This window comes from Lepeophtheirus salmonis, chromosome 7 (genome assembly GCF_016086655.4).
Source record: "Lepeophtheirus salmonis chromosome 7, UVic_Lsal_1.4, whole genome shotgun sequence".
NCBI lineage: Eukaryota > Metazoa > Arthropoda > Copepoda > Siphonostomatoida > Caligidae > Lepeophtheirus > Lepeophtheirus salmonis.
Genome location: NC_052137.2, coordinates 2,798,724 through 2,820,177, shown reverse-complemented (window position 1 = coordinate 2,820,177; position 21,454 = coordinate 2,798,724). Strand labels below are relative to the sequence as shown.

Here is a 21,454-nt window from a genome sequence, read left to right as displayed (position 1 = left end):
AAAAGTTTAGAATGATAAACAGATTAATATATGTACATATATCTACATAATATTAGGCACCACAAAAAGTCACGGCCAGTGTCATAAAGTTTTTATGGAAAAATAATATATGTTGCCCATCAACACAAAAGAAAACTGAAGGTTCTTTCTTAAATTCCAACACGAATTAAATTTGTAATTCTCATCAATTTCAACCAATTAATGCAATGCTTATAATAGCCTTAAATTTGTCCATGAAAAATCGGGCTGTATCTCTATATATGAAGAAAAAAAAGATAATGGGATTTTCTTCTAAGGGATCAAACATTTATGACGTCTGGAAAAAAGTGCCATTTTGGACCCCCTCTCCTCTTGTCTGTGTTGGTTCAAAACTTGATACCCGCCTCAGATTGTACGTCCTAAATTTTTAGGCCCTTTCCCCATGTTAATGTTTGATATTAAATTTCACTTGAATTGGTTGTAGTATTTTAAAAATTAATAACCCAGGATTGAATTGATTTTCTTTACGTAGCCTTAGCCTTTACTGATGGAATAATAATCTGTTTCTCCTCTGGAGACTCTTTTTATTGGGTTCCACTCATCTTTAGCCTTTTTGTAAAATTCTTGCTTCTTTAAATGGGGATAAGCTTGATTGTACACTTTGATTAATTTTTTGTATTATGTTTCCTGATTCATTTTGATACTTGTCGATATGGAATCTTGTTTGGAGTAGTGAGAGTACAATTGCTTATGACCTAAAAAAACAAAACATGCTTCTTCGAATTTCATAGACTTCATTCACCAGGAGTTCCTACATAGAAAAGTGTGTTAAATTGATGGTAGTATGTGTTTGTAAATATATTAGTTATCTTAAAAAAGGTTTTGTTGATGAGTGGAACAGTGATCAATTCTCCATATAGTTGACTCTAAAATATCCTATAGCCCCTCCCTCCTACCATCCTAAAAATCGGTAAAATATCGGTACCCATCCCCCCCTTGTCAACTGGACGTCATAAATACTGAGTCGCGCGAAATGGATGTACCACTACTATAGATTAATTTGTCAAGATATAGTGATTCTAATTCGTAAATTCCGATGTTTCACGCAACAGCTGACTTTTTAAGCTTTGGTATGAGCTATTACAACCGTCCCTATCCTTTTTGTAAACAAAAATGGATGCAAAAAGAAATCGGATTGCTGCTTTGATTTGCACCTGCCACAGCACTCCTTAAATTGTCGAGATTGTTGGGATCACTAAGTACACCGTCTACAGGGTCAGAAAGCTTATGAACGAGTGGAAAAGTATTAAAATCAAGGTCATATCAGGGCTATTATAAGTCTCATAAATCAAATATAGGTTCTAAGTTATAAGTAAAATCATTGAGTTTCTTGATTCATCCCAAAAATGTAAATACAAAGGACATAGTTTACTCAAATATGTCTGTTAAGTATTGATCTCATTTGGACAATATGTATGCACACTTTTCTAAATAGGCGGCAAATCTTTTTGGCCCCAAAAAATGACAAATTATACTATCCCGCTGAAATTGAATAAAAAGATTTATTTGACCCTTAAGAATACTTTGTCGATCATGATTGGAAATCAAAAGGAAGCTGTCATTTCCTTGTATCAAAAAGAAAATAAGCTTTCTAAATTTTTTAGATCTTAGATGAACTTAAGTATAAGGGGGATTTATGAAATTTCTAAAACGATATTGGGACACCACTGGAAAAGCTCAACCAAAGCCTCTTAAAAATAGAATTTGCCTTGTGATGACTCATGAAATCGTTAAATCCGTAAGAATGAGAACCTATCGAAACTTTGCTCAGTCAATGAATAGGATGGCTGATTCAATAGGAATTAGTCTTAAAACAATGAGAAGAATTGATCAAGGATGATCTTAAAACCTTAAGACCCAAACATTAAACAATGAGAAGAATTGTCAAGGATGATCTTAAAGCCTTAAGACCCAAACATCAGCTTTCTGACGATTCCAGAAGTAAATAAAGAGAAAGAGTTGTAAACCTTCTTAAAAAAGTCACACAAGGTAGGTGTTTCTTTTTCTGTGACGAAAAGCTTTTCACTGTTGAGGCTGATAAAAATAATCAATGATATAGAACTCTAGCTAAAAATATATCTCACGTCCAAGAAAATAATAACTAGACGTGTCAAACCTCCCTTTGTCATGGTCTAGGTAGTAATTTTATCCAAAGGGAAGGGACTTCAAACCAAACCAAGATAGGCACCATCCTGGACCCAATAGTAAAGTTTTGTTCGTATAAAATAACAACAAGAAATAAAAAGTATGTTTATTCCAAGATTCTGCTCTCCGCCATGCCTCCAAACAAACAAAACATTGGTAAGCGTTAAATATACAATTTTGTCATTAATAAATTTGGCCGCCTTGTTCTCCAGATTTAAATCCTATGGATTATTTTACGAATGGATATTTGGTAAGGAAGGTGAATCAATCCAGCTATCATGATGTCAGCTCTTTAAAACTTGCTATTGTACGTGAATGGAATAAAATTCCTGAAAAATATAGTCGTAACTATTGCAACGCTCTGAAAACCCGTTTGGAGGCTCTAATTCAAAAGTTAGGTGGATATATTGAATAATTTATAAAAATATTTCTCATTAACAAATATATAATGAATAAAAAGAATTAATTAACTTTTTTGACAGACTTCAAATATGGACTTTATTTTTAATAATACATGCTTATTGTCCCAATACTGTATATAGCCAGTTGAGTCCAAAAGTATTCGTACCCTTTCAATATTTGCCATATAATAAGTCAGAAATCTTTAAAAATTATTTTAATTTTCTTTTTAGTAATGTTTTTGATAATAACTACTATTTATTGACTAAAAATGTCAACTTCTTATTTAAAATATTTTCGTATGCTTCAAAAGCAATTTTTTCTTGTTTCAAAAGTATTCATTCCACCTCCAAAAAGGTAAAAAGAACAAACACAAATTCCAGTTTTTTTACCATGGTGAAGTCTGGAAAGATTAAGGGACTTCTACAAAGTACTCGAAAGATCAAGAATTTCCTTGAACTATCTTCTGAGGTATAAAAGTGTGAATAGCCAATTTGTTACTTCAGTCTTATTCAACGCTCAACATGACCAAGACTTAGGAGTACATTGACAACATCCGCCAGCTTGTAGTAAATTGCCATAATCTAGGTGACATCTACAAAGAAATTTCCATCAAGTTTTCCATCCCAAAATCATCTTTTCAAAACATCATCACCAATTCAAAAGAACTGGTCATCTCAAGAATCTTTCTCGATAAGGTAGGAAGTAAAAGCTGAGTTCAACACAATTGAGATATGCAGTCCGATAAGTTGCCAGGGATCTAACAAAAACTCTCAAATCCGTCCAGCCGGGGTTAAAAGCAACATGAACTTTGGTTGGACGATCAAAGGTTTTTGCACAAGAATGGGTTCAGGGATGTGTGCCAAGAAATCACTCATCAAGAGCAGGCCCATAAAGGCCAGTGTGAATTATGCCAATGACCCCAAAGATGATGAACTCAACTTTTGGTGTGGTGTGCTGTAGTCAAACAAGACAAAGGTGGAGTTATTTAACCACAACCAGAATCTGTAGATTTGGCGTCAGAAAAAACCCGAATTCTTGAACCCGAAATACACTATTTCAACACTGAATCACGGTGGTGGAAGTATCATTATTTGGGCAACTTCACAAAATTGAGGGCATCATGAAATAGGAAGACTACATCGAGATTTCTTAAATGTATCAGGGTCAATCAGCAAAGATGCTTAAGCTTGAAATATACTGATCTTTCCAGCAAGACCAAACCACATATCCAAAAAAGTTCCAGAATGGCTCAAATAACATAAGGTTAGGTTCGTAGACTGACCAGCCTAAAATTCCGAGCTGAACCCTTTTGAGAATCTATGGACTACATGGACAAACCGTGTGGAAAAGATATCCAACAAATCTTTATGACCTTTGGAGATTCTATGAAAAAAAGTAGGACAAAATCGATCCCAGTATTTGCCTTAATTTGGTAAGGACTTATCCCAAGCGTATTCAATATTTGAAGAAAGCCAGAGGCCAATTTAAAAAAGTATTAAGACATTTTGCTCTTTGGGTATGAATATTTATGAAAATCATTATGATTTTTTATTATTAAGAGTAATTTTTGATTGACTATGCATATTCTAAATGAGTCTGTCGATCCAATCTGAACATTTAATTATGTTTTTTGCATTTTTGTGAGAGTAGGAATATTTTTGGGCTCAACTCTATAAAGTATATATAATATATAGGGATTTCTCCATTTCTTGATTTTTGTAAAATATTGTTTTTATGTTGACACAGCACATAACTTGTATGTGTATAAAATATTTCATTATTACAGATTCATCTATGTATAACAAAAAATAAATGTTCAACCTCGTGTAATTCTCTCTTAAAGCAATCAAGTATGATACATGACGATACTCATTAAAAAGTCAATTTTCTCTATACAAATTTATGTATTATATAGATATATTGTAGATATGGGGTGAATCAACATAAAAATAATCTTGAATAAAAATCAAGAAAAGGAACATAACTCAGTTCATTTTTCTACGCGTTACGCGTTTTTGTGAGTTTCTTTTGGAATTGGTAATCTGAAGAATGAATGTTATTTTCCTCAGTTGTTGTCAAAATAACTTAACTCCCGAGGAGTGAACGTCCTTTACTACTACATTCCAATATATTCAAAACATGAATGCACCTTTCTTTTGTGCTCATAAAGGACGGAGAGTAACCTTGATGATTTGTTGCATAGTTATAATTGTAAGTCGTAATTGGACCCAGAGTAGTATTGGGGATCGATATCGGAGTAATTCTAGAAAATGTCCTTATTTTTATCATTTTCCTCTCCTCCAAAACATTCTTCAAATTGTTAGGGTTACCATGTTGATTTTTGATTTTCAAACATGGTAAAAATACTCACGGTTTTCATTACTATCATATCTTAATCAAAAGATTGAACAATAATACTATAATACCATCATTCTTTCATAGTTACTATAATACTATCATTCTCTCAAGCTTGTTTTTACACTCCCCTCAATTTACCCCATATTCACAACCCTAGTCCTCACATTATGCAACAGGATTGGTTATGTAAAAACAACAATTGGTCAACTCCATAGTACCCTCTTTTGGAGTCTACTCTGTCGTAGTATTCATTATAGGGGCTCTTCCACAGGCATAAGATAATTTCCAGAATCGTCCAAAGCTTCTATGAGAGTAACCTCGGAGTTGACGGATTTTATTCCGCACATTTATGACCTTCGTTAAGCCCTGATCATATTCAACATGATTTCTTCATACGGTGGTAGTTTGAAAGGAGAGATTGCTCTGGATGTCATTTAAAGGTAAACTCACTGTTGAGGGGGAGTTGCTTGTCTTGAACAATTGTTTTTATTCAAAACGTCTGCTGCTGCTGTTTGCTAGTCAAGGTAAACTCACTGTTGAGGGAGAGTTCTTTGTCTTGAAAAAAAGGGTGTTTAAAACGCCTGCTGCTGCTGTTCGCAATCGCTAGAAAGTGGTTGTGAAGGACTTAGTCGGCGTTATGGAAAAATAAACTGTAATTTCTAATCATCTTCTACAAGATGTACAAATTGTATTAGTGGAGTTACCGCTCTTTTCAAAATGTCTGCAAAAACTTTTTAATTTAAAATTGACAAATAAAAAAAATAAAAATTACAAATAAAAATACATAATATGATCATTCTTGTAGAAAATATGCCCTTAAACGAATGTGAAACTGATTGTAATATAACATGAACATTATTTTTTATTTTTTAAAAGCTGTTGTTATTATTTTTGTACTCTTAAAGAGAGAACATCCAAGTTTAAAGTAATTACTAGTATACTAAAGATAAAGAGTGACACTGAGGTTTGTTGCAGAGTTATAAGTGAAGTCCTTGTTGGACTGTCACAGAGTAAAATTGAGGATCAATATCAGAGTAATATCTACCTATATCCTTGCAAAACATGGAATAGGATTTGTATAATTTTCCTCTCTCTCGTAGTCGATTGTAGCAAATCTAACGAAACGTCATAACAGCTATGCTCCTCTCTTCAACAACATTCTTCAAATTGTCAGGATTACTATAATGATTTTCAGTTTCTTTTTTTGATATGCAGGTAGGTCATATTTTTTACCCCTCCATGGGTGATTTAAAGTAACTGACTCTATGTATTACAAACTAAAAAGTAAACAATGACGTCAAACTTGTAATTCTAAATTAATTGCTATGTATTTTGAAGTGTGATGATCTCTCGAAACCTTTGATTGTACTCGGGAGTTCAACAGTTTGAACATCTGTTTTCAATTACTTACATTAAATGTGATGTATCAGCTAAATCTTATTTTGTTATTCTTACAAAAGTTCAGAATAAATGCATAAACAGGTAAATGGTTTTTATAGCCTTTTTCCAAGGAGTCGGCTATAAATAATAATATATATATGGATATTAAAACGTATTTTTTTATCATCATGTTTCTGGCAAATTTAACGTTACTCTTCGTTAACCTTTTATTGTTTCATGCTCAATTTATCTCCATGTTACCTTTTGAATATATTTCTATGTATACGGATTTATTTTCTTCTTTTTTAACTCATAGCTATATAGTGATGCTTTTTCAAAAGAACAATGGATCACAGATTTTTTAAAGCTTTTGCCGTAGATCTGTTTATAGAAATTTGAAAATAACTATTTATTACAATAGATTTCATCCAAAACCATCTGTTTTATTTTGTTTAGTCCTTCTAAAAACGAAGGGGCTTAGATATTGAACAAAAAATGAGCACCATTTGTGCATTCCGTTCATTTTTGAACGTCTGAGCCCCTGAACAGGGGGGAAAAAAATGAACAAATATTGGAAAATATCTTTAAACTCAAATTACATCTTTTAAACCAGGACCAAGGTTAAACCCAATTTGTGGAATTTAATTGGTTGCAGGAATATTTTTTCCCCTGGCAACGAACGCCGAGGTTATCACAAATTACTAAATATATCTAAATATGCAACGTCCATTGATTCACAAAGTTCATTCTCAATAGGGATTTTATTACAAATATTATGGGGGAAGTGTTTAAAATGTCGTCATCTCTGATACTTCAAACATCAAAGATTAACGAATGAATGAAAAAAGTGTAAAGGGGCCCAAGCCTGAAAATGACTAATTCTTAGTGTTGGATCGGTATATAAAACTTCCCGGTCCTGATTAATTTTGTTTGTCTTTCGACGATCCTTATTGGTATTTTATAAGAAATCCATTATCTGAAGCAGCTGTTCGTTTTTGAGTGTCTGAGCGTCTTAATAGGGAAACATTGAACAATTAATGGAAAACATCTTCGAACCCAAAATATATCTGATACTTTAGAACTAAAGCTAAATACATGTCATGAAACGATTATCAGACGATCAATTTTTTCCAAATTTAATTGCCTACAATGATATATTTTTTTGTCCACTAGAAGCGCTGAAGTTTATCACGAATTACTCTACGTATATTTAAATATATAACCTCCATCAATTCACAAGGGAAAAAGGATAAAATCACGTCATCTGTGGTACTTCATATAGAATAGATTAGCATCAAGTATGATCGGCCCATACCTTAAAGTGACTAGATTATAGTGTTCTATCGGGTTGAGAGACTGCAGCTCTATCAATATTATCCTAATGAACATTGTTAGTCCCAGGACTGTCCTTATTGATCAATTATGTAAACTACAACAGCTGAAATTACTTAATTACTAAATACATCATTTTAACTGTTGAAATTGTTGTCATAACCACATTCAAGGAGATGATATACAAGAAGTTTTAAGTACAAAGTGCGTAGCTAGAACTAAGTTCTAAGTTCTAGCTTTAGTTAATTAATAGCTTCATTTTTAGCTAGACTAGAAGAAAAAGAAGACTTATTAGGAATGCAGTTATGGAACATATCCAGCACAATTAGTTAATCAAATACTCATTTATTCAAATGCATTTCAAGTTGAAGTTCTCTTAATTCCAAAAATATGAAGAGGGTCTTAATTACCCTACTTATTTAGATTAGAAACATCTGAATACTTTTAATTTCAATTAAAATTTAATGCATCCATCATTAATTTACCTCTTACCTGTTCATCAGTAGTTCTCCGTTATAAATATTTAATTAAACTCAATAAGTACATATATACATATCTTTGGTCTACTTACAACAGCTTATAAATACCTAGAATTGTGTTATTCAATATTTTAACTCTGTTTTATTCCTACAGTGGAGTTAATGGATAATAGTCATGTTTGGGAATTTTAGAGCACATCATTTGTAGTTTGAGGTATAATAAAATGCGTGTTCGAACCAGGGAAACTTATATGACCACACCAAAGGGCCTTACTTTCTTCCGTTGTGAATGGTCACATCCTATACTCAGAATTCGTGGCTTGGTCTTTATTTCTCATGGCCTTGGTGAACACATGGGCTACTACTCAGATGTTGCCGTCCACTTGGTCCGTCTTGGTTATATTGTCTTTGGCCATGATCATCCTGGACATGGATATAGCTCAGACAGCAAGGAGGATATGTTCCGGGAGTGCATTGAATGTACTTTGTTTGATATCACTGTTACAACACAGAGCAAATATGGAAATAAATATTCCCTCTTTATCATTGGTCATTCCATTGGGGCACTCATTGCTCTCACAGCTTTAAAAAAGATGCCGGATCTTTTCTCAGGAGCTGTTCTTGTAGCTCCTCCATTCAAGGGATTGTCGAAGCTATATTTTAAGCCTCTATTTAATCTCCTTCTACCCTTCCTGAGTTACTTTTATCCTTCATATCAAATAGTAAAAATGAGTTTGAATCAGCTCACGAGGGACGTTCATCAGGTCAAAAGAATGGAAAAGGATCCTCTTTATTCAAAACTTGGACTGAAGGCACGATTTACTTATCTGATTCATCAAACAATCAAAACACTACAATCAAGGGCTCATGAAATCCAAGTTCCTCTCTTTATTCAACAAGGTGCATGTGATGGATTTACGGATCCATTGAGTGCTCAGAGTCTCTTTGATTCTGTTGGATCAAGAAGGAAGCATATCAAAATGTATGACGGAGCCTATCATCACCTATACATAGACATTCCGTCGACGAAGAAAGAGGCTATTTCAGATGCTGTTACATGGATTTATTTTACTCAAAAGTTTGCTTAACCTATTTATAGATATTTGTGGACATATTTATATTATATATATATATCTATTAGCCCCTACTGTGTTTGCTATAATTCACCATACAACAATATTTTTGTGCCTGGTCTGAATCTTTATAATTTATATGACATTATGTAGAATAAAACGAAAATAAAAGGTTTTTTGCTAAGGTATGTGGTCTTCAGATTGATTTTTTAGTGTATAATAAAAAATTAGATTAATTTATTAACATTAAATTAGAAGCAAATAAAAATAAACATACAATAACAATGTTAACATTTTCCATAATTAGAGTAAAGTAGTTATATATGTGTTATTGTAATTAATAGAGGTTGCATGACAACGGGAGTTTTTTTTTTTTTAAATATTTTTTTTTATCCACCAAACACCTGAGAGGAAAAACTTTGATCTGACAAGCCTTTCTCCTTTGCATTGCCATTAATCGAATGTGTTTCCCCCTTCTAGTCCTTGACTTTGCTCCATTGCTTACATTGATTATCCTATTTATGCTTGTTGCTGACATACTCATCTTCCTCGCCATCCCTTTAACCATACTGTAGATAATTTCCTACAAACCAATCTTTGATGGTCTTCCCGACAGGGGTTCTAATATAATTACCCTTTCTTCCAAGGCCAATCATTCTAGCAACATTTACACAAATTTTCATCGGTTTATAATCCGGTAAGCTGACGTTTGACTGATGATCAAGTCTCTGCTGATATCCATGATTTCTCGTGGGAGGACATTTGACCGAGAATACTATTTTTGCTTCCATTTCGGCTATGTTGCCGATTGAAAATATATTTTAAGATAATAAAAAATTATCTACGTATGTCATGATCAAAGCAGACAACGCTGACGTAACAAAGCTCAAGCCTATATATTGTTATATTTCTTGGTGGATGACTGCTCACTCTTCAACTTCTGCTTCTTCATATGATTTCAATCTAATTCAACTAGCTTAGAATATAAAAATGTGGCAAAAATAAGGATTACGAACAAAGTTCTCAAAATAGAAAACCCACTGAAATGCTGAAACATTAATTGAACTTGGCATGGAAAACCAAAATGTACACGGTTACTTAAAAGAAATACGACTGGTTTGTCAGAATTCAAGGCAAGATAGTTGGCCATTATTTCGAATATTAAATATAAATTATGATTTTTTAAAGACTCCTGTATCTAATTGGAAATCAAACGGTAACTATGATATATATAAATCCATCGTGGAAAGCATATCTGTTGTAAAGGATGCCGCAGAGATGGGAGTAAAGCCTTGCAATTACAAGTTAGGCAAATCAAAAAACGAGCAAAACTTTCAAAACATACTACAAGAAGTCTATTTCGTGGTCACATACTAAACCAGCAAAAAAATTGCTCGGATAATAAAAAATGGTAATTACTCTATCTGATTGAAACCTATTTTTAAAGAAAATATAAATTATTCATATTTGTTAAACAATATATGTACGAGGGTCGTGAGATAAGGCCGTGCAAAGTCCGAGAGATGTCACTAATGACACGCGTCGAGATTATATTTAGTTAGTAGCATCTCCTGGAAGAACGTACACCAACTTTCCATCAGATCGGTCTATTCCCTTCTGTTTGACATTCGTTTGAAGAGAGGAATCGGCTGGAAGATTATGGGGAGTGTCTTTTATATTTGCAAGGAATAATCCTCATCAACTATCTGGACATCTGGTATTTTTTTTGGAATTGTGGTAGATGACACTATCCTGCAGGAATACGTAGCCCCCTCCGGATAGTTCTCTTCCAGCCACGGCTACACCGCGTTGTTCATGAGGTTGATATACTCCTGTGTGGCTATCCTGAGTACCTTTATGAACCCGAGGGCTTCATTCGTTTCCCGTTGGAGCACACCAATCTGAACATTATGACCAAAGCAGGGTATGGTAAGCGAGGTACCTATCATTCTCTAGCGTTCCTCGCCTGGTTAACGTTCCAAGTCTTCTCGTCAGAGAATACTCGGATCATTGATTCATCCTTTTTTTAGCCACCAGAGTGCTTCGTTTCCTTCTCGATCCTCCTCCCCTTTGCTGCCTTTCTCAACAGCTGACATCCCCTTATAACGTAAGAGACGGCTCTCAGGTATGTCGCTGTCTTCTTGAGTGTCTTCTCGGAGACCTCAAGGTCCTTGATATCTTTATCATGCACTTCATCAATCTACTGTCTATCTTCTCCTTCACGGAGTCCAAAAAGTCTTTATACTACATTTTGTTGTGCCCAACGCTGCGAGGACTTTGTGCAAGGTTCATGCCATCCTTTTTCAGCTTTTTAACCTTGAAGACAAGCCTTTCCAAGCAGCCGACCATTCTGACAATTTCTGCCTCTTTCACATAGGCGTCAAACAAGTCGGATATCCTTTTTCTTTGAACCTCCATCGTCGCGGTCAATCGTAATACGAATGTTGTTTCGAAAAAATGTTCTAATTTAATAATAAAATAAGTTAATGTAACTTAAAATAGTTTAAAATAACGGGTACAAGCTCTAAACCAGTTTAAATCCTACTGCATGCCCCACACCATACGTCAATGTTGTATCTTTTGTATTTAAACATATTTTTATGTACCATCCATACTAAAATATTACTTTAGAACTGAAGAAGTTCATCCAAGGAGAAAACTGGCATCTTCTGGAGATAAGTGGACATTTCTACACATCTACTTTTTCACGGAGTATATTTTCTCACGGCCAGCTCAAGAGTGTAAAAAGAATCGCCCAGTTTATTAAGTAGGAAGCTCCAATATTTGGTTTCCATATATAACTTATTATTGAACTTACCTCATAGTTGGAATATTGGAGATTAAAACACTCTACAAGAAACTGTAAAGTTCCAAAATATTTTCGTCAAAAATATTTTAGAGTCCATTCCGCAAAAGGAGACTTCCAAAAAGCTCCTGAATTTTATCACTCAAAGTACGCCAATTTTTTTGAGAGTTGTGATTTTCTTTATCGAAATATGTCGTTTGTGTTGAATGTTTAGAAACTTCATCAATGTTACATCTATCTCTGAGCAGACTCGTAATTAAACATAAATACGTGTAAAATATTATTTACTTTTTGAACTATACGAGTTTATAATTTCCAGAACTGTACTCGCTTCAATCAATGAAAACTGAGAGCCATAATTAGGCTTTTATTTGTCTTGAATAAGAACAAAATATGTTGTCCACATTTTCTTGTAAAAAGCAAAAATTACTTAATTTGAGGAAGCTACAGCTCCTCCAGGCCACCCTGGACAATCTTGTAATATGAGTTTAAACTTGGTGATACTCTAAAGTACCGTCAGATTTGAGTGCATTTTGTTTCTCCTAAGGATTAATCAAAATAGTTTGGTTATAGAAATCGTTGTAATCATTAAAAGTTGTAAAGTTATACTGATAAAATGTTGATCTACTGAAAACTTATACTTTTGAAAATTATTGTTATTTCATATCGTTCAACAGCGTAGTAGTTACTATTTAGTAATATATTATGTACTAGTTAAGTAACTGTATATATATATATGGGTGTAATCTGTATAGGGAAAGCATAATATTCATATGATAATTTAGCAAATAATGGAGAAGCAAATCATGCAAGATACATATATATAAACATTAGGCTGTCCCAAATTTGGGCTATTATTATCAATTAAATGCAAACATACTTTGTCTCCTAGAATCAATAAAAGGACTGCCCCTGGAAAAGTTTGTGGCCTGCCAAACCAATTATGGATTGGTTAGAAGATTTTTGTATGCTTTATTTATTATCTTGGTTTAAAAAAATATTTTTTTTACTTTTGTAAAAAAATAAGAAACTTTACCACTAACTGATTTTGTAGACATAAGAAAGCAGACAATAAAATTTTACGTACGGGTTGTTGCATGGAAATTAGGAAACTCTTTCAATATACTTTCGATAACATATATTTCTATAACAATTAAGTACATATACAGTTTCAATTTTTTCAATTTTCTTCACACATACCCTGAGAACTATGATTTTCAATGCAGTCGCCCATGGTAGAGATGAATGCCTTCAGGTGGTGTCTATATTATGTACATCACTTTTTTGAAATTATATTAAACTCATGAGTTTCCAATACTCATTGAGAGAGGATTTCAGTGCGACGTTGTTTGGATGACAGGTGGAGCATGACCTTGACTCCACTTGCAGCTAGAAAGTTAAGTCAAATGGGTTCAAATCAGGGTTGTTGGGTGGCTGCATTAACTTGGGCTAGAATGCTTTTTCCTGACCCCCACTGTCGATTTTGTGTCCGAGAGCTTCTTCTTTATTCTCACTGCTGGTAAGATAAACTGTGTTCCTGGACACGTTGAGTTGATCAGAAATATATGGGGGAGTTATTTTCGTCTGGAGAAGTGCAGAGATCTTGAACTGAACGTCTGAACTAACATAAGCCCAATAGTTTCTAACGCAATTTCAAGCTTTGAAATTGGTTAACACAGCCTCGAGTTATAAGAGTTAACATTAGTGTTTTAATTTCTATGCAACACCCTGTATATACAATATGCATCTAAATATTATAGTATAATAAAGAATATTAAAATAATTTATCAGTGTGCTTATAATCAAGCAGACAACACACCCTCCCATAAAAAATACTAATTACAAGTGTATAAGGTATACATTGGGCAAAGTCTATGAAAAAAAAAAAAATTCACTTTTTTGAAACTCTCATCCATTTTTTTAATAACATTTGCCCTTAACAAATGATTTGAATTCGTTGGGCTGGTTTTAATGAACCTTCTGGAGTATAGGTTGAATGCTTCACCCCATCCCACCTCAATTTGCTTAAAGCAGATATCACGAGAGAGTGGTACTTATATCCTGTTGAAAAAATTCCATCATAGTTTCTGACACAGTGTTGAAGTTGTGATTGTGATTATTGCATTTTGGAAGTTTATTAGTATACCTATCTTTTTGCAATGTCTTATAGAAATAAATTTAGTTATTAATAACTCAATATTTCATTACTTAATTACACCTTGTAAAAAGTCCCATTTTTGACTTATAATATCTAATTTAAGACGGTACACGAGGTTCACAAATAAGAGCTTCGATGCAAATGTCATATTTTTTCAAATTAATATGGCATATACTTCATCAAAAAATGTATTGAAATGCGTCAATCTTAGTCAAAGTTTGTTTTGTGTCTGTTTCCATCAGAAAAGGGCTTTGAGTAGTAGAAAAAAATAATATGTTCAACCAAAAACGGAGCAGTATAATGTACATAATACGAGTATTATACAACAATAAAATAAAATAACAAGATATCATCATCAACTCCATTCTGTTTTTCTTAGTCAAAAACCATTAAGACAGAGATAACGAAACGACATTTATGTAGTTGTTTTCTTTTCAAAAAATAAAACAAGAATTAACAAACAGGGAAAAACAATGATTCTTTTTTTTTTTTTTGTACAATCGTAAATGTAAAATTTCTTTAAAATAAAATTTATATGGCACTAAACATATTATGTACATATGTTTCTTTTGACTGTCTAAATCGACTAAAATCTCAATAAAATCAACAATAAGTAGAGATGTAAAAATGGTAAAATCTCCCCCATTAAGGAATTTTTACTTTTTAATAGAAAATTTAGTATTAGAAATATTTTTTCAAAAAATTTAATGTTCTAGGAAAAGCTATAAACTTTTTTTTCCAAAAAATTTAATATTTCAAATTTAATTTTTGAATTTTTTTGGAAAAATTAAACTTTTTATGAACAGTTCTGTATTTTTGAATTTTTTGGCTATTAAATTCATTTTCATCACTTTTTTCATTTTTCATCACTTTTTTCATTTTTCATCTAATTTTGTTGTTGCATAAAGTAGATTAGATACTAATTTAAAAAAACGATAAATTTCTTTGTCGATCGACATACATTGATTTGAAATAACTTGTTTTTGATAAATCCCTTGAAAAATAGTCATAATAAGACTTTTTGTGTTAGGATGTTGCAAAAAAATAACAGAATTTGGTTCCCTGTTTTTTAATATCATAATCCGTAAACAATTATTCGAATTTTCTTAGATAATCTTATGTATATATACTAGCAAATAATTTGCCGGCGTTGCTCGGACCAAGGAGGGAGTGGGACATCACATTGACAATGGTAAAAATAATTCAGAAAATATATAGTTATATATTCCAATTAAAGGACTCAAGGGAAGGAGTGAACAGACAAAAAATCTACAACAAAAAAATATATGGAGAAAAATAAGGCCTTCATAATGATGTAAATCCGGTGTGTTTTTTTAGCTGGCCGTTAATTTGTAATATAAAGAAGGAATTTTATTTTCCTTAGCAGTTGTCATTATTATTTAACTTTTGAGTAGTGAACATCCATTCTTAAATAGATACAATTACATTCATAACCTGATTGAACATTCGTGTGTGCTCATAAAAGACAGAGAGTCACCCTGATGATTTGTTGTGGAGATATAATTGTAAGTTCTTTTTGGGCTTCTAGTAGAATTGGGCATTGCCATCGGAGTAATTCTAGCAAATATCCTTGTTGATATGTATCCTTTTCTCCTTTCTTTCTTGTCACAGCTGATTGTAGCTGATCTAATGAAACGACAACGAGCATTATTCTTTCTCTTCTCAAAATATTCTTTAAATTGTCAGGGTTACCATATTAATTTTCGGTTTCTTTACCTAATCTACACTGGATCTTCATGATTGGGTCTTCATATACCTTCAGCTATTGCAACAACTGATATATGGTTGCGATTCTCTCATGATTAAAAATGGTTATTTTTTATAAAATATTTGTTAATATTTTGGGATATATCTTGATTAAAGAATTCAATAAAAAAATTTCATTTTTAAAAATAAATACAATGTTAAAAAAGAAGCAAATTTACTTCTTTTTTTATAATGCTCTTTTAATTGGTTAGATGGAGTTGCACTGATTAAGTTTAAGTCAACATTATAGTATTACATTTACTCCATCTAACCTAAGGATCTTTTCGTGAAATCCATATACATAAGGTCTATTTTTTTATCTAGGAATCACCTGGGTACGAACGTATACACATTAAATTCAATAAAACAATCATGAGCGCGTTGTACATGAGCTACAGTGATTCCATTTTACTTTTAAAATATCAAAAACTTTAGTAAATTTTACACTATCAACTTAAATAATATATTATTAGAAAATAATACACTTAAATAATTTATTTTAATTAAAAGTGGCCAATAATCCCAGACATATGTTGCAAAATTTCCTGCATACTTGCACTTTTACTAGCCCAAACATTGATACTCATTCTTCCTTTCTCTGTTCGTCTCTTTTCAGAAAGTTTTGCATGCATCTTAATACGAACTTGGCAATATTTTCGAAAAACTTTTGTCTTAATATTTTGACATTCGAGTAAAGATATAATTGTTTTTTCTTTTTCTATCGGATTTAGTAGGATTTTGGTTATATTTCTTAAATTATTAAATTTTTGAGTGTTAATAAGGTTGCGAAATCGCTTTTTGACTATAAGAAATATATTTTCAGAGACTTCTTTGATACAACGGCATAAAGATTGACCATTATAATCTTTTAGATCAAGGGTTTATAAATATGGTACAATATCACTTGTGTCCAAAATAACAAAAATAAAATGTCTTAATTGGTTTAAATATAGCCAGCAATGGGATATAAAATATCAGTTTGTTCTTCAGACAAACTGATATTTTCTTTTAGCTGATGGGTTAGTTCTTGAAGAAAAGATGCATCATCTGCTTCGTCTAACTTATTCCTTCCTTTTTTTTAAATCATTTAAAAAAATGATTGGATATTTGCCATCATCATATTGAAAATAGAAAGATCCATTTTCCTTAATGAACTAACTTAAAGCAATTATTCTAAGATTTTTTGGAGCCTATAATGATGTTAGAGTTGAGTTCTTGTACCGAAGATGGTTGAATAAATTTTCCACGGCATTTTGAGTAAATGTTCCAGTGAAAATGAATGAAACCCCTTCATCAATTCGATGGATGTTGTTTGGAAAATGAAGCATTTTTAAGGGCGATAAGCCTGGAGACTTTTTACTCAAAGTTGATCTATTATTACAACACACTTTATCATCCTGAAAAAAATATTACAAATAAATATATTGGGTGATTATGATACATATTTAAATTAAGCCCACAATGTAGTAAATAAATTGCCTAAAATACCTTTTAAATATACCTTATGGCAGCTGACAATTTTAAACCAATCATCAAAGCAAAGGAAAAACAAAAAAAAAAGTTTTGTTGTTGTCGAGAATGATCTTGATCATTCTAATTCCAATTTTCTTGCTATGATAATAACGATGGAGCGGGAAATGGACTAAATTTTATACTAATCTAGCAAAAGGTTACCCGGCTTTGCTCGGCCAAGGAGGGAGCAGAAAATGAAATTGATTATTGACAAAATAACTGAAAAATTATTCAGAAAATACTTCTATATACTACATAGGTATACCAATAATTATAATATGAATAAGTTGTAAGAAATGTTATTCGAAAAACTCGACCAAACTCGAACTCTAATGACTAAAACTTGAAATATTTTATTAATATCATCTTTAGTTGTTTCTACAACTACCCTATCGCAAAATTCATTCAAATTAATTTATTGGAATTGTAAAGAGAAACACAAAACTAGCAATTTTTTTTTGTCTTACTTGCAAAAGCTGCAAAGCAAAAGTTATGAAGAATAAGGTCGTGGAAAAATAACAAATAACCCTCGATTATTTTTGCAAATTTTGCAAAATTATGTTATAAAATGTTCCGGAAATTGAAATCCAGATAGTACAGTTGGTATTAAAAAAGTTGTCAAAAATGCATCGTTTTGTGGTATTTCTTCTTAAAAATTGAAAGTTGACGTTTGATGAAAAAAAGAAAAAAAAATTTGACAAATTGTTCAGAAAATGAAAAATATTTCAGTTAAACATCAATTTTTATACGTCATATATATATATTATACAAACAAATTTTCAGACAAATATCTACAAGTTTTTTTTTTTACGAATCTAATATTCCCTTGAAAATCCATTTATGTGTAGCTGAAAAAAAAGTCGAATTTTCACCGTTACTTATTTTATCCATAACTTTTTTATATTGAATAAATTCAGAAAACGTCCTTATTTGTATAGTTGTTTTTTCGAAACCATTTACTTTTTGATTTATAAGTACCCTCCATCTAGTCTCCTTGAGCTCCAAAAACAGTTGTGTGTTTTTGGTATAGAATAAGCACTCCTCATTATAACCCCCCTCCTGCCCAAAAAAATGGTTTTAAAGAGGCACCTATGCAAAATTTCAGTCTCCTATGTTCAAAGATGTGGGCACCCACATATATTTATATATATACAGATAATACAGTTTGCATGTGTAAAGTTGTTTTATGGGTGCCCACACCGTTGGGGCTAGAAGGATAAAACATTGAATGGGTGCATCCTTTGAATTTTGTCAAGCTAAGACGAAGGTGCCGAATTTCCGTCATCAAATGTTTTTGGGGCTCAAGGAGACTAGATAAGGGGTTGATATATAAATCATAAAGTGACTTGCGTCTCAAAAAACAACTCTTCGACAAGAGACGTTTTCTTAATTTATTCAAAATCAAAAAAGTTATGGGCAAAATAAGAAATCAGTGAAAATTTCCCTTCCTTTGCATTTATACTTGATGAAAATAACTGAAACTGTTGGAACGTTTGTTGAACATGGTTTAAAATACATGAAGTGGCTTGACTGTGTGATTCAAATAGAGGCATAGACGTATAAGAAAATGACCATTGAGCTACATGACGTCTTAAGTGACACCATCAAAATGGTAAACTCGAAAAAAAGTCGTAGCAAGTTAATACACTGCTTTTTTCCCGCCTTTTTGAAAATATGGGAGCTGAACACAAACAGTTGCTGCTCCATACAGAAGTGTTTCTGACTCTCTCGAGGAAAAATATTCCCCCGGTTCTTTGAATTACGATCCAAAGTAATCACTTTTCTGACCTAGCACAAATCCTTCCATGCCACCTTATTCCAGGACATATACTGGCTGGCAATGCTGTGCTATCTGGCAGATGTATTTAGCAAACTGAACGAACTGAATACATATCTGCAGGGCAATGACACCAACATTTTAAACATGTATGACAAGGTAAAAGGCAGAGAAAATTTAACCTGCTTGCCTAATGTGGATAATTTTCTCTCTAGTGCAGATATAAACAGAAATATATTTTTGTCAATATTTTCATTCTTACTTTCCTGACTTAGATAAGAAATATGTACCGCTGGATTGGGTCGGAGACCCATTTCTCTTGTCTGAGGCAAACAGAAGCAAGCTGCATGCCACTGATCAGGAAGAATCTTTGGAAGTGTCATCTGACAGTGGTCTCCAGTTGAACCTTGCCAAATCTATACTCACACAGTTTTGGGCGAGTGTAAAGTTGGAGTACCCTGACCTTGGCCAGAATGCTTCAGAGCAGCTACTACCCTTTGCCTCCACATATTTATATGATGCCTCCTTCTCTTTAATGACTGTGATAAAGACAAAGCAGAGAAACAGACTGAGTCTGGAGAAGAGCCTGATTACAGCAGTTCCCTCCCTGCCACCAAGACTGAACAAGATCCTTAGTGAAACACAAGCACAAGTTTCTGACTAAAAAAATCAATTTATATTCAGTTACAGAGTTTAATAAAGTAGACAGTGTTAATGCACTTTTTTACGATTTTGTTAAAAAATATACTGTGCGGTAGTTAGGTGATACTTGGTTGAAAAAATATTTTACTAATGGTACCTTAATGAAAAGAAGCTGAGAATCTCAGAGCTAGAGAAATCCCCAAAATATCCAAATTTCCAAAGAAATGAATTTTTAAAATTTTTTGTGATTAGCTATGGATTTTTGCATTTTTTTTTCCAAAAAAATCCTTTATGTGAACATATGTAAATTTTTGAAAGTCTAAAAAAAAAATTCATTTGGAAATTTCAACTATAAAAGTTTTCTCCAAAAAGTTAATTTTTGAAAATATCTGTGGATTTTTGAATTTTTGAAGAGATTGACATAAATCGTATAAGAGCACGAATGTAATCCACACACAATTTTGAAACAAAGACATTTGAGCATGCTTTTTTTTTTTGTACACGCCACATATATTGTTTGACAAAAATAGTTTTAATTGAAAAAGTTCTACTTATCGTCAAAAGCCATCATCATTCTATGTTCTTCTCTCCTATGACTATTTTAGATGATGAGTTGGCAGGGTTATACCATCATGTGTAAAAAAGTGTTTTAGGACGCATTGCCAAACAGACATATTGCGGAATGGGGACTTTTCCGAATTACCATTCTCCCTAACAGAATATTTGCTGAAAAATATAATTGAGATATTTTAAGATTAAATTCTACGTAGTACTATATAATTATACTTTCTAGTTTAATTGAAAGGAAAAAATGTTAATGACAATTTTTTTTTTTCAAATTTGTGTAAAATGAATGGAAATCATAATTACATAATATTGTAGCATACTTTTTCATCAAATATGTTTTATATTTTTTTCTCGGCAATTTGTCCATTTGGCAAAATCTCTACGTACAGTTAAAAACTATTTAATTTCTTCACGGATGCTTAAAGTTAGTATCAGATGAAACAATTATCTACCAAGGAGAAATGAAGTTTTATATCACTAAAATATTCATTAGTATTCACGTTATGATTTGAAGTCAAATTAACGGAAGAAAATTATTATTTAATATAAAAAAAAAGTTACATGACATCAATAGTCCTTTTGAAAGCTATCAATCCATTTCCATTGAAAACATTCAATACTTTGCCCTATTTATGTACTATAAATGTAGTTGATAAATATTAAAACTGCATATATAATTGCTTATGAATTAGAGATGTGATGGAATGGACCATCAGTAGTAATTGATCCTTAAAATGCCTTTGACAGGGAATGAAGGATTCACATTTATTCTTGTAGTACGAAAATCTCTGATGTATACTCCTAATCAATCAAGTGGTTTCTTTTTGTGTTTTGAAAATACAAATTCCCATTCATTATCTCATATATAAAGAGTAAAATTTCTTAATAGGAAATCATTACGATTCTTCTACGTCTATAGTATTAAGACTATACATATAATTAATTAATGTGATTTCTTGCCTCTCTTGATATATATATTTGTACGTACGTATATGTTAGGGTTGGTTTTCGGTCTGA

General features: G+C 32.2%; 1 protein-coding gene across 1 annotated transcript; it reads left to right on the top strand.

Annotated features, from left to right (window-relative positions):
* The first annotated feature begins 8,728 nt into the window (after positions 1 to 8,728).
* On the top strand, positions 8,729 to 9,223 carry LOC121121613 (monoglyceride lipase-like). Its single transcript, XM_040716574.2, has one exon. The coding sequence runs from the start codon at positions 8,729 to 8,731 to the stop codon at positions 9,221 to 9,223; it is 495 nt and encodes a 164-aa protein (XP_040572508.2).
* The last annotated feature ends 12,231 nt before the right edge of the window (positions 9,224 to 21,454 follow it).

Coding starts and splice junctions, on each gene's coding strand:
- LOC121121613 (XM_040716574.2), top strand. CDS start 8,729: ATGCCGGATCTTTTCTCAGGAGCTGTTCTTGTAGCTCCTCCATTCAAG.